General features: G+C 46.8%; 5 protein-coding genes across 5 annotated transcripts; 2 read left to right on the top strand and 3 right to left on the bottom strand.

Annotated features, from left to right (window-relative positions):
- Positions 1 to 107: 107 nt before the first annotated feature.
- On the top strand, positions 108 to 1,136 carry GL218_02151 (uncharacterized protein; the record flags this gene model as incomplete). Its single annotated transcript, XM_033578646.1, has 1 exon — positions 108 to 1,136. The coding sequence occupies one exon, from the start codon at positions 108 to 110 to the stop codon at positions 1,134 to 1,136; it is 1,029 nt and encodes a 342-aa protein (XP_033438279.1).
- Positions 1,137 to 3,671: 2,535 nt separating this feature from the next.
- On the bottom strand, positions 3,672 to 5,847 carry GL218_02150 (uncharacterized protein; the record flags this gene model as incomplete). Its single annotated transcript, XM_033578645.1, has 5 exons — positions 3,672 to 4,404; positions 4,454 to 4,573; positions 4,632 to 5,464; positions 5,513 to 5,670; positions 5,718 to 5,847. The coding sequence occupies 5 exons, from the start codon at positions 5,845 to 5,847 to the stop codon at positions 3,672 to 3,674; spliced, it is 1,974 nt and encodes a 657-aa protein (XP_033438278.1).
- A 2,352-nt stretch (positions 5,848 to 8,199) lies between these two features.
- Positions 8,200 to 11,423, top strand: GL218_02149 (uncharacterized protein; the record flags this gene model as incomplete). Its single annotated transcript, XM_033578644.1, has 3 exons — positions 8,200 to 9,054; positions 9,239 to 11,179; positions 11,241 to 11,423. The coding sequence occupies 3 exons, from the start codon at positions 8,200 to 8,202 to the stop codon at positions 11,421 to 11,423; spliced, it is 2,979 nt and encodes a 992-aa protein (XP_033439195.1).
- Positions 11,424 to 11,736: 313 nt separating this feature from the next.
- On the bottom strand, positions 11,737 to 13,356 carry GL218_02148 (putative Rieske 2Fe-2S iron-sulfur protein YhfW; the record flags this gene model as incomplete). Its single annotated transcript, XM_033578643.1, has 1 exon — positions 11,737 to 13,356. One exon carries the CDS (start codon positions 13,354 to 13,356, stop codon positions 11,737 to 11,739), a length of 1,620 nt encoding a protein of 539 aa, XP_033439196.1.
- Positions 13,357 to 14,280: 924 nt separating this feature from the next.
- On the bottom strand, positions 14,281 to 16,474 carry GL218_02147 (putative aaa family atpase protein; the record flags this gene model as incomplete). Its single annotated transcript, XM_033578642.1, has 3 exons — positions 14,281 to 14,635; positions 14,717 to 16,356; positions 16,460 to 16,474. The coding sequence occupies 3 exons, from the start codon at positions 16,472 to 16,474 to the stop codon at positions 14,281 to 14,283; spliced, it is 2,010 nt and encodes a 669-aa protein (XP_033439191.1).
- Between the last annotated feature and the right edge of the window lie 940 nt (positions 16,475 to 17,414).

The raw sequence follows: 17,414 nt of genomic DNA, 5'->3' as shown, positions 1-17,414 counted from the left end.
ATCCGGCCAAGCTAAGCGACCCATAGGAATAAGCAATTTGGATCGTCAGTGCTTTTTTTGTGACTGGAATTCCGAAAAGGGAGAAGAGGAGAAAATCCTTCTCAACCATGTTAGGTCAAGATCATAATATGAGAATGAGATCTCTCGATCCGTCTCCTCAAGTTTATTCCCACTCGAGATCAAGAACGTCTTCCTCCAGCGTATTCCCGCAAGCCTTCATTCCAATGCAGCATCTGCAACAACCGCAGCCCTCTATGGGCCATACACGGCGATCCCCCTCCGTCAATACATTCAGCACCACCTCCAGCAACACCCCACCTGCCGCCTACCGAACGTCGCCTACTGCCGATATTCGACGTAGCACATCCTCGAGATCAGGCGGCGGTTCTTCGACCAGCTATGTCGCCCTGCTTCGAAAGCAAAAAGCCACCGTATGGTGCGATCGGTCACAGTCAGAAGACCCGCGACTCCAGGCTCAACAGCGTTTGGCGAAACAAAGGGCCAATCAAGAAGTCGCTGGCGGTGCAATACAAAGCCGCACTTCGACCGGGATAGGAAGCACTGGCGGCAAGGTTGCCGCTAAGATCCGCCATCACGGTAAGCCTGGCGTGGTAGGGTACACACCTGACAGTAATTACATGGGAGTCAGCGGAGTACCGATGCGATTGAGCGCTACCGAGGTCGAGGGCGAAGACGGCGACGAAGATGACTTGTCGATGCGCCGCGTGCATCACCGTAGGACGGGTAGCAGCGGGCGTAGTAGTACCGCCAGCAGCAGACGAGGCCTCGCGTATCGTACTTCCGGTGCTTCTCAGAACAGCAAGAGATGGAGTCCTGGTGATACGCCGGAACGCGCGGGCAGCATGGTTATCGAGGACCCCGAATATATGCCTGGGGACGACAAATTAGAGCGACCGCAGAGCACTCGAAGTGGGAGTAGCGCAGAGAAAGCCGATGCTCTACCCGAACTCGGTAGCGTCAGCGCCGCTAAGCTTGCGAGTAATAGTCTGATGAACGCCGCACTTACGAGAGAGAAGAGCGTCAAGAATCCAGAGGACCTTCGACGCCGGGGTAGTGTGGACGAGCGTACGATGACCCTTACAAGTGGGCGATTATTTATTGCCAACCCCGATTAATGAGGAAGACTTTCAAGTTGTGTTTTTTTTTACTATCTTAGCATTTCGTTTGGACGGTCAAAAACACTACGGTGTATCGAGGCCATATCGAAGGATATCTTGCATTGCAACGGCGTTTATTGGGTTTGAAACGGAAGAGGTCATCCTCGGGGCATATTGAAACCTTTAGGGACAAAGGCTAGCCCTTCATACGGTCGTTCATGGTTTTGTTGGTTTAGTTTTGATTTTTTTTTTTTTTTTCGGAGCATATACCCTCGCTACCGCTTCGGAGCTTGCTTACTTAGTGTTGTTTTTTACATGCCGAACTCGTTGAGCGAGACGGTAGCGATCCAAAAGTCGGTGGAAGCCAGCGGTTATGAAATTGTGTAACTCCACGGCCTTTGAGCCAGAGCGTAATTGGTAGTTTGAGCGAGGACAGAAGAGACAGAGATGGATGCCAATACTACTAGGCAGATGTATTGTCGTCATAAGAATTATTATCCACACTATTTACCATAAGTGATGAGGAGAGAAGAGGAGAGTATACGTTGGAAAGATCAATATCAACTCGGGAGACCGCTTGCGGCTCCAGATGTTCAAGTCATTCTTTGATTTTAACCGTGCTATAATTGTGAAATGTGAAACCATTGGATATATCGTTGTTTTATTTTTATTTTTTATTATGGTATGAAAAAGCTTAGTTATTGCATTATACCTAGTTGACGAAGTAGTTTAAGTTCCTTAAAAGATCACTTAACTATCATAAGCTACCTTAGTTATTCTCAACTTCCAAGGAGAAGTCACGAAGTATCTCTAGTTATATGTCCAATCTTAGATATCCTATCACTAAAAGCCAAGGACCTTTGCTAAAGTTCTTGGCTCTCGTATTATGGGGAATATTTGATTTTACTATATGTAGCTCGAATTGCGCCAGAGCTTGATAACCTATTGGACTTCGCTGCTTCGGAAGATCTCCAAGTCGCGAGCGGAATAAGTTCGGGAGGTGGGTTTATTTTGTTAACCTTTTAACTTCATCAACTCGTACGAGTTTTTGTATTGTGTGCCTGTTAATACAGATAGCTACGTGATATATATCGTACATTCTACTCAATAGTATACAATACAACATACGCTTAACTATCCTAATTGATCACCTGGTTACATATATATACACCTAGGTTAAGAATTCTTCAAGGTCTAGCAATGGCGGAGCATCCTTCCTTCACATTGGCGGCTTTGCGTAAGTGTCACGTGCGACTTGTCTGAATGAGATGATATAAGTGATTGGGCGCTGGCTAACTGAAGGGTAACGTATAGTTGCCGGCTGGTGGAACTGCTGGATTCATCAGGACACGCTCGAGGCCGTCGCTTATCGCGGGTCTGGGATTAGGAGCGTCTTATGCGTTTTCCGGTATGTTCTTCCCCTAGCTACTCGACTCTTGGCTCTTCTCTATTCCTTGCCTACCTACCTACCTACCTGGGTACCTCCTACTAACGGCTGGCTGCCTGGTAGGCTACCTCATAAAGGGCAACAAAGACTACGGCACGGAGCTCGCGCTAGGAAACAGCATCCTCCTGCTGGGCTCGGCCGTGCCGCGCGTCGTCAAGACTAAGGCCCGCGCCCCGGTGCCTATCGGCTTGCTGGTTGCCGGCGCGCTCGCCACGTTCTACTACCAGAAGAAGGTCCGGGAGTTCCGGTTCGGCGTGTAAGGTTGGTTTACTTGTGATAGATTATGTAGGAAGTGGGTATGAGAGAGAGGTCTCTCTCTGAAGAAACTTGAATTCGGCTGGTTATTGATGTGTACGGTATCAGAAAAATGATGGGTTTGTATGATAGGTAGCTAATTGTGTATCCCTTCTCATGCAAAGAAAGAACAGCTCGACCGAGTTTCGGCTCACCACGTGGATTTCAGATTCGGGAACCACTTTGCATCTTCACATGTTCACAGCTTCTATGTAGTATGATTTCGGGTTCGCCGATTACCCAGGATCCAAGGCCGTCGAGTTGGAACCAAAAGTCAATCCTCTCTGTCCACAAAATCAACTGATCATTTTGTCGTCTTATGAGCACCGCACTTCTTCGTATACCCGCCCTACGAGAGGGTTTACCTAATTTCGGGTATGGCCTTGACGTTCCCGCCGCTGACAGGTCGGCTGGGCTGGATGGGCATATATAGAGTAAGCACTTTATCCGCGGAACGGCTGGGATTGACGGTTCTTTTGATAGCCTATGCAGCTTGTGGACGCGCGGCCAAAGTAGCGGTGACTCTTACTTATTATGCCCACGATTAGCGGTGCCAGGTAATTCAGTTGATATACAGCTTGTGGATCATCGTGTGCGATCGGGGTTGACTGGGGACTTACCCGGTGATAATGGTATCAAACGTTACCAGGCATTACAATTTGGTCCAGCGAAACTATATAGAAAGCTGGGAAATAAATTACCTACCAAGCAATAACTGATACATGGAGTACGGGAATAAAGTGTTGATCATGTACGTCTCTACATAGGTAGGTAGTAATCTACTTTAGCTACAGCCCTATAGCCACTTTCCGTCACCTCGCTCTAAGCGGTTGTGGATGTGCTTCGATCTCTTTGACGATCTCTCTCGTCCGTGCATTATCCACAAAACTCAGGCCGATCAACTCGACCACTTCTTCAACTGAAAAATATAGACTAAGCTCGCTTTCCATCCACAAATAACGTACGTCCTGGAGATTGCTCTGCAGCACTTCGCTGAGGTACTTGAGCCTTAGCCAACTGCTGGCGTACTCGGATGTAGTGGGGACTGCGTCCTTTGGTGCTCCTGGAGGAAGGAATAGCTCGTCAAGCTCCGTGATGCGCACGATTAGGCTCGCAATGTTGTACGCTTCATCTTGGCCGATGCCTGCCAGGTCCATGACGTCGGAGACAAGTTTCGCGGCGAGGGTATCGACCAGTGAGCCTACGGCTTGGCTCCAGGCTGATTTCGATAGAATAGTAGACCATGTTGCGGCGAGGGCACGCACGTGCCCGGTTGCGCTGTCGACTTGTGCTTCTAGGTCGGAAGTAGCGAGCCCGTCCTGCTGGAGAAGATTCTGAGAACCACCAAGTAAATCCCTCAAAACTGTTCTCTGTGTAGACATCTCGGACGAGTAGGCACGAGTTGCGAAAGACTGGAGTGCCTTGATATCATTGTCGAGGCGGAGCATCGCAATCGCACGAGGCGTTAGATCTTCGCGGGTTTTCCAGTCCTTAGCGAGGTCCGAAAGCCGTTCGGAAAGATATATCGCGTCATTATATAGGAACCTGAGCGAAAATGAGTTTCCATAAAAAGGGATAATGAAGTCAGACTTACATATTACCGCCTGTATTAAGAGTATAGTAGTATGGTGACACGGCGCGGAACATAGCAAGGACAAGGGTTGGTAATGAAAAGAGACCACCGGCTGTTGACGCCATCGGGTTGCCGTCACTCCTAATATTCAGTTAGATGATCAAGATTTTACGCCTGTATAACGAACGCATGAGCTTACCCAACGAGCGAGGCTGCATCTTCAAGAATAGCCGAGACAAGTGCTAGGACCGGCTCTGGCATAGAAGAAATATTATAAGTTTCTTTTAACGTCAACTCACGAGTCTGTGTGTTTGAAGGTTGAGATTTCGATGTCGGCTCTTCAGGGACTGTTTCCATCGTATCCTCTTCACCCCATCCCCATGCTGCCGCAGGGTCTTCCTCAGCTGCTGGTTCCGTTTGAAGTTGTTCGACTACAGTATCATCTTCACCCCAACCCCACGCATCAGTTCCGTCATCTTCGTTTGCCTCTGGTTTTAAATTGGTGTCTTTTTGAGTATCTGTCTCCCCATCATCCCACGCTGCGCCCCAGTCATCATCATCATTTGAAGGGCCAACACCGTTGGCAACTAATTCCTTACCTTCGGACCGCGTGACGGATTGAGTTTCGACACGTTCTACTTCCTTCGATTGGCCGAGTCCTCGGGACAGCCTCGTACGAACGGTGTCTAATGCAGTTTCTTTACATTTGGATAACCACACCCTCGGAGCATCATCAACCCACTCCTGTAGCTCTTCGAACCCAGAAAGTTTTAAACCCCGCAAACGGTTGCAGAATGCTTTTACAACTTCTGTAACATGTTGAAACTCGTCCATTTCTTTTAGAGATGCTGGAACTGCTATGTCTAGCCAAGTGCTTATAAGCCGAGGGACAAGGTCTTGCATCATTACGTTGGATAAGGAGTATACCAACTCTTCCGGTAAACGCTCAGATAGATAGGTCATCACCTGGTCTAGGTCGGAAAATAAAGCGGTGATAGATCTATCTGCGCTCCCGTCAAGAGTTAAATACGACTAATTTTCTGTTAGTAGCTCGCAAATATGGTGGGAGGGGATTCATACACCCTCTAATCGGATCTTGGGCAGCTCCTGAGCTTCAATGTTGGTGCGTGGACCGACAACAGTTTGGTCGATGCCATGCCAAAATGAAGTCATTTTTTGATCAAGTTCCTTATACGCCTTTAGACCTACAACGGCATCGGCTAAACTCATCTGCTCATCTACAAGGGGTTAGATTGTTCGTGACGTATTTGGTTGTGGTAAGTACCTTCATGACTTTGAAATACAGCAATATTTTTGTTCTCTCGGTCTATCCGTACTAGGGAATCCCAAACACGGTCGAGCACATCGTGAATCGTTGATTTCAACTCGAAGGCCCTCATGTCGAGCAGTTTCATGACACGGCAGGATTTCCCGACGGGAATTACGTCCAACCCAGACCAAGATTCTAGAATCGATCAGTGATGGACAGTGACGGGGGGCTGAGCCTCTTACTTTCTAAGAGATGAAGAGAATCCAATATCCTACGCTCATCCCGCGCTTGCTCAACCTGATCTAAGAGCCCATTCACGTGTTTGATACTCCCTAATGCAAGGTGGACTTGTTGGCTGTATTCGACCTCTTGTTGCAGGAACCTAACTTTAGCTTCTGCTTCTTCTATTGTTTTACCTGATACATCAGGTGCTTGTGAACGCCGTACGATATCATTCGCCCAGGTTCGCGATCGGTTTATATCATCTTCGAGCGATTTCGCATTGGTAATCCATTGGTCTACGGGGCAGTCTCCTCGTTGATCTTATGGATATTAGACTACAGTAGTTTGATTAGCGGACGAATTAGAGAGAAGCTGATGGCTATTTGGAATACCTCTAGTTTTATCTTTGCTGCTTCTAAGGATGCTAAAGCTGGCGCAAGATCTTGTGCTGAAATTTGTCGCGATGATATATCTTCATCCGGGAAGATGCCGTGCAAGGAGAAATCGACCAGCGCCTGGCCAATTTGGCCTCCTTCTTTACTAGACATAGCGATATACCTGGAGGTGGCTTCTTCGGAGTTCATTTAAAACAATGACCTAGATCGAAAGGTTCAACGACAGAGAAAGCTATGTAGCATGGATAACAACAATGATGAGCTGGCTAGAGGTACTAGTCATCATCAAATTTCGAAATGATATTAGTCGCGTAGTTCTATATAATAATAATTATTCTGATTGATAATTAGATTGGACATATAGTTCAGAGGCATTGCTGTACAAACAAAGACGAAGCTTGTAATCGTATCGTGATAGCTTCAAAAAAGAAAAGGCTACGTCAAGTTTTGGTATTGGACAAATCATTCTAAAGTTGTAATGAAGCTTGGACCATATTATTACCTACGTAGGTACCAAGCTAGTACCCTGGTAGTGATTTATGATAGGTCATTTTGTTAAGTCCCACTCAACGGCGATCGCTTATCTGGCGCATAGCGCTTAAGCGTTTCCTTCTCTACTTCTATCGATTACAGCCCCGCCGCGGGGTTAGTAGGACTAGAAATAGGAGGAGCAAAGGGATTTGATTTCACCAAAGTACCTGTTAAGAGGTACCTAAGGAGAAATATCGGGAGGCTTAAAAAAGGTAGTCGCAAATAATTGCACCAACCTTTAAGTCCTTACCGTATCTCTTTTATCCTGGTTACCTACCTACCTCTCAAACTTCATTCAACTCTAACCTCTTTTGATAGAATCACATCCATTACGTTATTGTGCTCATCCTTAATCTTAGATTTGCTTTTTCGTCTTTGTACAATTTCTATCTTTCCCCCTCTTTTGTATGACCTACAATCCGGGAATCATATGCCTGAATAATTCGTACAAAAGTACTGCGTGCTTGACACACCACATCATCACATCATCCCTTAAGCTGACGCCAGGATTTGGACCAGGATTTGGAACCCGAAATTTGGTCACTTCGACCTGCAGCTGGTTCAGATCGAAACCACTCCAATTTCACCTCGATCCTATTGGTCATCTCCTAACGTGTCACCAAGGTCACCAAGGTCACAAAAGTCACTAAGGTATGTCAGAGACATTTACCCTCTTATCATCTGAGATTTGCATTCCCCGGATCGACCTTGTTGAGCACAAAGTACTTCATTCAAATACATACATACATAAATCCTTCTGAGTTAGGTAGCTACCGTTATTATTAGCGCCCGTTGTCTCGTATCCGGTAGCTTCTTACAAAAAAGGATGGGCGTAAGGATACACGGTCTATTTATAATACTATGATCAGTCAGGCGCAACTTAAGGCATCGTTCTCAGCTGCTCTAGTCGCTATCATTGGTACCGTCATTATCTTCTACCGCCAGAGGGTTGGTGATACTGGGTATGAAAACCTACCTTAATGTGATCGATCCCAATGTGCATAGAGGGATGGATGCATGGTGTGTTATCGGAGAAATCTGATGTAGTAGTGGAAATTTCTTCTACTATATGCGTCTTACTTTTCGAAAAAGGTAGCATCTAACTGGATGCCGGACTCTAGTGAAGACGTACCCTGACCGCACCTTGACTCCTCATCACGGATTTTACTATCATCACGAATATGCCTATATTTGTCCATCTATAGAAGTCTTTTTAACATGTTTTATATTTAACAATCCGTAGTCATTTCGCTATTTCGTTTTTCTTTTCTTATTTATTAATGTGGACATACACTTACTAGTCGAGCAGCCACATACAAGCCGCCTCGTCTAAGCCGTTCGACGTCAAGATGGGGTCACAGGGCCCTAGTGTACGATTTCGTAAGCTTCAAAGCTTCCAAACGGACTACGCCCATGCATCAATCACTCAGTATGAATCCGAACGAAGTGGTATGCAGGTTATTGTGACCGACCGAAAGGGCCCAAAAGTTAATGGCTACTTCACCTTAGCCACTGAAATTTTCGATGACTCGGGAGCCCCTCATACCCTTGAACACCTGGTATTCATGGGTTCAAAGAGTTACCACTATAAGGGGTTATTAGATAAGCTAGCCTCTAGAGCCTACGGGGGCACTAATGCTTGGACCATGACAGATCATACGGCCTACACTCTTGAGACAGCTGGTTGGGAAGGGTTCGCCCAGATTCTACCAGTCTATCTTGAACATCTTATCGTACCCACCATAACAGATGCGGCATGTCTGACCGAAGTCCATCATATTAATGGCGAAGGCAACGATGCCGGTGTCGTTTACTCAGAGATGCAAGGTGTGCAGTATTCAAGCGCAGAGATTATGGATATTAAAGCACGACGCCTTCTTTATCCCGAAAATGTGGGTTTCCGATATGAGACAGGAGGTATGATGGAAAACCTACGGGTTTTGACCCCAGAGAGGATACGCAATTTCCATAGAGAAATGTATCAGCCACGGAACATGTGCATTATCATAGTTGGCGAGGTTGACCATGATAATCTTCTTACTATCCTAGACCAATTTGAAGAGAGCGTCAAAGACGACCTCCCCCCTCTCGACGCCCCATTCAAACGACCATGGATAGAGTCTGCACAGCCACCCCCTCTCGAGAAGACAATAGTTGAAACTGTTGAGTTTCCTGAAGAGGATGAATCGATAGGTGATATGGTTGTGGGTTTCTTTGGGCCAAGTTGCACCGATATTATCCAATCATCTGGCCTAACTATTCTATTGACTTACTTATGCGGATCTTCCGTCGCAGTGTTGGAAAACGTTATGGTAGAGAGGGAAGAGCTTGCTAGCTCTCATATCCTACATGTGGGATGCTCGACCAAACAGCGTTATTTGGCTTCAGCCGACCGGTGTAGCTACAGAAAAGTTAGAATTTGTTGAGCAACGGCTTATCTCTTTACTCAAGGAGGTCGCAGCCCAGCCGCTGAATATGACCTACATGAGAGAGTGTATTCAGAGAGAACGGCGGCAAGTGAAGGCCCAAGCTGAAGAATCTGAATCATTCTATTCGACAAATATTATCACAGATTACCTCTTCGGTAACCGAGACGGATCAACTCTCAAGCAACTTGCAAGTCTCGATGAATATGATGCTCTAGAAAAGTGGACAGACGAGCAGTGGCGAGCCTTCCTGAAAACATGGCTCGCTGATGCTCACCATGTCTCTATACTTGGAAAGCCTTCTTTACAGCTAGCTACAAAACAGAAAGAGGATGAACAAGCGAGGATCGAGAAGAGAAAACAGGAACTAGGCGCAGAGGGATTAAAACAGTTAACCCAGAAGTTAGAGGATGCCAAGAAGCAGAATGAGGTTGAGATTCCGGCCTCAGTACTCGAGAAGTGGCCGGTACCTCCGATAGAATCGATTCATTTCATCGAATCTCAGACTGCACGATCCGGCATGGCTAGGAAACTTGGTATCCACAAAAATTCCGCGCAAAAGATCATTGATCAGGCCTCGTCTGAGTTACCCCTATTCGTGCAATTCGAAGATGTTCCGACAAACTTTGTGCATATCTCAGTCCACGTGGGCACTTCTAATTTGCCTGCCGCATACAAACCTTTGTTGTCACTCTTCAGCGATAACTTCTTTAACACCCCTATTCGTCGTAATGGCGAGCGCGTCCCATTCGAGAAGGTGGTGATGGAATTGGAAAGAGATACAGTTAGCTATGCCTTGGATTCGGGCAGTAAATTCAGCGATTCAGAAAGCTTCCTAATTCGATTCCAAGTCGAGCCAGAAAAGTATGCTACTGCTATTGAGTGGATCCGTACGATGATGTTTGACAGCATTTTCGATCTCACTCGTTTGAAGGCCTGTATTGCTAAGCAGCTTGCCGATATCCCCGAAGCGAAACGCGATGGTAGAGTTATGACTAGTGAAGTAGAAATGGCTATTCATAACGAGGCTTCGTCCCTGCTTGTGGCGAAACGCACCCTTGTTAAGACTGTATATCTCCGTCGACTTAAGAAGCTCTATGACAAGGACCCCGAAGCGGTGATATCGAAGTTCGAGGAACTTAGAAAGTCTCTATTCACTTCTGATAACCTTCGAATTCTGGTCATAGCTGATATATCAAACTCAAAGCTGTCTGACCCCGTTAAAGCTTGGGATGCACTCTCTAATTCACTCAACGCTCACGTAGAGTCTGTCAACCCCATCATTAAACCTCACACTCTTCTAAATAGCGAAGGTCGCAACCCTGGCTCTGTTGGGGCGACGATTGTCCCTATGAGAGCAATTGATAGCTCTTACTCCATTTGCTCTAGCAAAGGCCTTACCTCGTTCTCTGACCCAGTGGTTCCCGCACTTCTAGTTGCTATGCAATATTTGGAAACTGTGGAAGGTACATTATGGAATGCTGTTCGCGGGAACGGCTTAGCCTACGGTGCCTATTTTGCAAAGGAGCTAGACGGAGGATACTTGCATTTTAAAGTGTATAGGTCCCCCCTAGCATCAAAGGCGATTTCTGCTGCGCGTGATGCTATCGCGGCGTTAGTAGATGGCACTGTCGAGTTTGAGAAGCCTATGATTGAGGGCGCGATCAGTCAGTTGGTGATGGCCATGGCGGAGGAGCAGGCTACTTTGGCCTCCGCGGCAGTGCAAAAATTCATAGTTGGTGCTATAAGAGGGCTTGAACCCGATTATAACATCAAGATGCTTGCGAAAGTTAGAAAAATATCGGTTGAAGATATTAAGCAGGCTATGAAGACATGGCTATTGCCCCTGTTTGAACCTGGGAAGAGTAACGTAGTGGTTTGCTGCGCACATGCAATGGTAGAGGTAAGTTATCCTATTCTTCACAAGGTACATTTGCATCGTCTACATAACTAACATTTTGTAGCAACTCGAAAAAGAATTCAAAGCCATGGGATACAAAACCGAAGTGAAACAGTTATCAGATTTCCAAGGCGATTATGGCCTTGAAGACCCAGATGGCGACGAAGATGGAGATGAGGAAGACGATGACGAGGATATGGAAGATGATGATGAGGATATGGAAGACGATTCCGAGGAAGATGATTAGACCTATCACGGATCCTTTCGAATGATACGCGTGGAAAGACTCAGTGTGTTATTGTTCGGACCCCCGGTTTGACAGGGTTTATACAGGATATAACGAGGGCTTAGAGTACGAGCTACGAGTCATCAACCATTTTGGGGCCTGTAAATCCCATGACCAAGTCATAGCGAGAAGACATAAAAGCGTGTCTTACATAGAGAAAATATTTAGTCAGTATTAATGCTTTATTATTATTGTAGTTCCCACTAAAATCTCTGAGCTCTTGGTAGATATAGAGAAAGGTTATTTTCGTTGCCCAGCTTTGTAACCTGCTTCTTTATGCTTTGCCAAGGTTCGCCTTGGCAGGACCCTGAATTGACAAGCCTTTCTCACCAAAGCGGCTGCCATGCACCGGGCAATCCCACGACTTTTCAACGCTATTCCAACATACTACACCCCCCATGTGTGGACATAACGCGCTCATCTTGGTTATATTGCCGTTCTCATCCTTGTACACGGCGATCGGCTTTGATGCCGTGGGATTCAGAACGCCGCCACATCCCGGCTTTAGATCCTCAATATCTTGTATGTCAGATTGAAGGAGTCGCTTGTATTGCATGTTGGCCTGAAGATCGTTCTGGATCATGGTTGGGGCTGATTTGATAACGCTGCTGACCCTCTTCGGAGAGTACAGACTGCTCCAAGTATTAGGTGTGTCCTCGATCTCGTCTGCGATCAGCTTGCTGGCTAGTACGCCGTGCGTCAGCCCGTTACCTGAATCGCCCGTCACCACGTAAATGCGGTTATTGCCCTGGTTTTTCCCAATATAAGCCATGTAATCTACCGGCTCGAAGATCTGCCCACTCCACTGATACTCGACGGACTTGGCTTGTGGAAAGCGTTCCCGTGCCCATTTCTCTAGTGCCTCAAAGTGTCCTCTAGAGTCTTCTTGACCAACCTTATGGTCTTCACCTCCGACAATCATGTAGTCGTCATTTTCGTCACAGGGGGTAAGCCGGATATACTTATACGGGTCGTCTGTATCGTAGAGCAAGATGTCATCGATACTGCCCTTAGGCACACGCAGCGCGATACAATATGTTCGGTCCCACTCCATTTGCACAATTACGCTAAGCTTCTGCAGCGGTACATCTGTCGCCTCAATCGCGTGTTCGCAGCTTATCGTGTTGTCGGCCTCTGTCTCTATCTGGACGTACTTGTGGCCTAGACCGAGCATTTCAATACCTTTCTCCTTTACGGATAGGACCCGTGTCGAAGTATAGCATTGGAACTTGGGCTGTTCCTTAAGCCACTTCAACACTCCGTTTAAGTACTTTGTCGGATGGAAAGCAGCCTGATTGGCAAAAATTGCACCTCCCCGTTGATCGGGTTTGCCACCCCAGCCCCTGACAGTCAGATTCTCGTCGAATGTGGCGTCAATCCCGAGTTTCTTCGCCATTTCAACATCTTCCTTAATCGTATCCATGTCCTTCTTGTGTTCCTCAGTACCCTTCTGGTACTGCGATACACGGTACCCAGGCAAGTGACGGTATTCACAATCAATACCTAACTCCTTGGCAATTTCACCGACTCGGTTTAACGCCCAAGTGTGGCTTTCGGCAGCAGCTTTCGCCCCATCTTTGCCGTGCTTTTTGGCGATCTCCGGGTACATGTCATCTAACGCATTGGATAGGTGCCCGCTTGTCCGGCCGGTTTCTCCGGAAAGTACATCTCGAGCTTCTACGAGGACAACTTCTCTGCCGCGAGTAATAAGCTCGTACGCAATGGAGATGCCGGCTATACCGGCACCAATTATGCATACATCTGTTTCAATATCCTTAGACAGTGGGTTGAATTGGGGCCTTTTAGAGAAAGGGTCCCCGTGTATCCAGACGGGGTTCGTGATTCCCGATGTACGCACGAATTGCTCGAGGTCGTTAGTTACTAGTTTAGCCATGTTGTGTCTTGAAGAAGTAGAGAGCGGTTTAAGTAAATTCTTGACTCTGAACTCTGCATTAGATTCCGGCCATTTGCGGATATAGTTATTCTAAGACTCCGTATGCCGTAACTAATGCTTATACGCGAGGGCGAGTAGACAATATTCCCAGGAGGGCGCGAGCGCTGGGAGAATGCGCTCACCACTCGCTTTATAGACGTCATCCTCACGCAAGAAGACACGTCGACATGTCAGACGGCTCTACTGCTCGATATAACATCTATCGAGCATTGGAGCTGTAACACAACGTATTCTTATTCATGCCGTACTATCGTGGAATATACCCCTTATAGTTACGTCATTGTGACGACTGGATAGTCGACGATGATTCAGCGTTATTATCAACGCGTTGATTTGACGAATTTATCCTAGCTAGTGTTTCAATAAATGCTCCGTAGATTAATTAGACATAGTTAGATGCCAGCTGCTTAAATTCTTAAGAACTAATATAGGCTATATTATTGGTCATGACTTGTGTAAGTGGAAGATCGTGAGTGGATCTTGCGTCTCGGGTTCTAGGCGATGATGGCTTAGACCAATATAGATACAATAATTACGATATTGCAATACTACGAATATTATATCTTATTCTTAGGATGGGTTATCACATTGAAATTCTCTTTAGCGAGATCTTAGCTTATCCCACAATAGTATAGTTACAGTATGACTTCGAAATTGATTACGCAAACCCTGCACTACCTAATGATGCTATGAGAGTATAGAGGTAGTTTCGCTTCACCGGAATGTGTACTCCAGGTCGCGATTCCATCGTTTACAGTACAGTTCTAAACTAAGGCTATAGAACGTAATCAGACGATACGTCGTGTCACAGCCTAGCCATTTCTACCTCTTATAAGAATTAACACAACACATATTAACTCTTATTTACTCAGCAACGTCAACAAACTGCAACCAGTCCCTCTCAAACTCTCCTTGGACTTGAGTGAAGGACTCCAGTTGAGCAGCATTAAGTTTGAGGCCATCAAATGCAGCAAGACTCTCGGCAGCTTTGACGATGTTCTTGATCTGGCGACCGTTGAGTTCATGCTTAGCCAAGAGATTCATTTCCTTCTCCGTAATATCCACGCCCCTGGAACACGATTGCAGAAGTTGCGCCAGATAGTCAGGCGTGAGGCTTCGTTTAAGTTCGTGTAGCGGAGGGGTACGTGGATACGACTCGTGAAGGCGTCGTCGAAGGTGGAAACGCGGTTGGTTGTCAGGAAGAGGATTCCGCGGTAGTCTGGATAAATATATCAGCATACTTCTAACAAAAGGGTACAGTTAAGGGCTAGAATGAAGGAAAGTAGCAGCCAGTGCTCACTTACACTCAAGAACTCGTAAGAATATCGTGACCATCGCATTGCGCTTAAGGTCATGTAAGCTTCGGCGCTCTAGGAAAATATCGGCCTCGTCGATCAATAAAACCGCACCCCATGTCGTTGCAATGTCCATAATGCGCCCTAGCGTCACCTCGAGCGAATAGCTGTCAGTTCCTAAATCGCCAGCAGATACCATGTAGAGTGGTCTATGCACTGATTCTGCTACGCATTCGGCCGTTAGAGTCTTTCCAACTCCTGGTGGGCCGTGAAGGACTAATACAAGCCCCTTTCCTTTGCCCTCAACAATATCGTCAACTCCCGCGTTGGTCTGACCTCGTCGCGTATGCATGGATACCATGGCCTGAACCGTTCTCTTGGTAGTAGGGTTCAGAACCAGCTGATCAAAGTAGGTCTCATCCCATTTGATCGGGGAGAGATTTTCCACGAAGAACTCCAGGAACTTCTTAATCGAGAACGCGAAGCCGCGCACCGTTGCGTTGGTCATAATAAGATCCTCATCGAGAAGGTCATCGAGAATATTCCCGTCAGCGCCGTCGACGCCTGCGTTATATCTGCGCATGGTGCGCTGGCGCTTCGCCGCTTCGGTTCGTGGAAGGTCGTCCAACTCGAAGTCGTCGCTCGGTTCGAAGTGCCGGTAGTTTTTACAGTCGATCACGACGCGGCCGGAGAGATTATATCGGTCATATTTCGAGCCGTCGTGCTTGATGGCCACTCCGCTATACTGCATGAAATGTTGGCCAGCTAGTTCCCGAAATCGACGGCCTCGCTCCAGCAGGCGGGTACGGAATTCAGATGATGAAGAATGGAAGTCAAGGGGCATTATGTTGAGATCTTCGCAGCGCATGACACCTGAGTACTTGGGGATGCGGAACGTGTCCGTGCGCGTGCCGAATTTCTCGCCGTCGTAGTCGACGTATCTGAATCGGATGGCCAAGCAAGGCTCGTCGTCAGTTTCGTACCAGAAACCGCGTAGTTTGAATGCACGCGGCTGGCCTTGGACGCGAGTGTATAGGAGGCAGCCTGGCTTGAATATCGTCCAGAGGTACTCGTAACTAATCGGTCTCTGATCGCTCGATTGGAAGCGTTGGGAGGCCTTGAAAGCCTCTTCGTGGACCTTGTCGATCCAATCTAGGAGAAGCTTGAGGTGCTTGAGAGAACTCTCGTCGTCCTTGAACCGTTCTGTTCCTACTTCTTCTAGCTGTTTTCGGTAGAAGAAGAGACAATACGCCGGCAGGTCGAACTCAACTTCCTGCTGAGCATCAACGGGATCATAGGGAAACCCAACGATGACATCTTCAAGAAGTTGTTTCAAAGGTTGTGGGTTCACATGCAACCGTGTGCGTTTGAATGCACCGCTCTCCTTGAAATGGCGCGTCTCTGTGAGGGCGTATAGCTTCCACCAGTCTGGATTGTCGCCGTCTTCTCTAGGATTACGTTTGCTGTATACTTTATGGCCGTCCTTGTCGTACTTCTTGTCTAGAAGTGCGAGCTCGCACGTCATCTGTTTAGGTTCTTCATCCTTCTCTTGTGGCTCCTGCTCTGCATTCTGAGGCTCTTCTTTGGTACCTTGAGAGACTTCTTGAGCCACCTGGGTCTCTTGGGGCTCTTGCTTCAAATCAACCTGCATCTGTGTTAGCATAGTTTCGGACGATCCAGTTCCCTATGGCTTGACTGCGATGTTTGACGATAGGCTTAACTTGCCTAAATCGAGACGTTTTACTCACTGTATCGGAAGACATGGTGGTGCCACTAGAGTGCTATATGCTCTTTCAAGTTGTAGTATTCTTCAAGTTGTAATATTTAGCTGTCTACTGAACCGTAGTCTATCGACCAAGAGCAGAGCCTACTTATAATCAACTATCCATGTAGCTACAAGTCCTAGATTTAGCATGCCCCCGTGATTGGAGGCCATGCATGAATATATGACTGGTACAAGTGTCGCCGGGATGATTGGCCGGACTAGGGTTAGGATACAAAAGAAGACAGGCGTTGCATAGTTTATATATCAGGCAGCGTGGCTATAGCGTTATTGGCCATACACTACCAGGTAGTTAAGGTTATATCCACCTTCTCCTGTAGGCTCCGTCTAAGTACCGAAGCAGATCAGAGTCTTATTATCCCGACTTCCTACGACTTCCGATCTATATTCTTATACATTTCAATAAATCTATACTATAAGCCATGCTCAGGACGTGATCAGAACACACGTAGAAGACATGAGAGGCTTAGTAGAGACCACCTAAATGTATCTCGTTCAGGAGGATATAATAATAATAAGTCAACATTAACATAACAATAAGTTATCCTACTTTTCGTTTCTAAAAGCCCAGAATTTAAAGTAGTTGAGGTCAAAGTATGGATATTGCCATGCATATGGCGGCATTCCTACGTGAGCATTGATGTGCTCTCGACTTCTTGGCAAAGGATCGTACTACAACCCGAGCTGATAGACCCCGGTCATGCTGCCTGCCTACTTGGGTTTTTCCATTTCACGGGCTCCCCTCCTCGAAGACAAGGGTTATGCAGCCGCCATAATATACTTTGCGTCTATTATTGGTTGCTTAGGTATGCAGATCTTTGGGCTGCATCACTCTACTGCAGCACACCCGCCCTGTCCTCGAGATGCAAACATGAAGTAGCCGACACTTAATCATATTAGGAAAGTCTCGCGTTTCTTAG

This window comes from Daldinia childiae (genome assembly GCF_008694065.1).
Source record: "Daldinia childiae strain JS-1345 chromosome Unknown Scaffold2, whole genome shotgun sequence".
NCBI classification, from domain to species: domain Eukaryota; kingdom Fungi; phylum Ascomycota; class Sordariomycetes; order Xylariales; family Hypoxylaceae; genus Daldinia; species Daldinia childiae.
The sequence above is the reverse complement of the archived record's forward strand: the minus strand, read 5'-3'. Positions and strand labels throughout refer to the sequence as shown.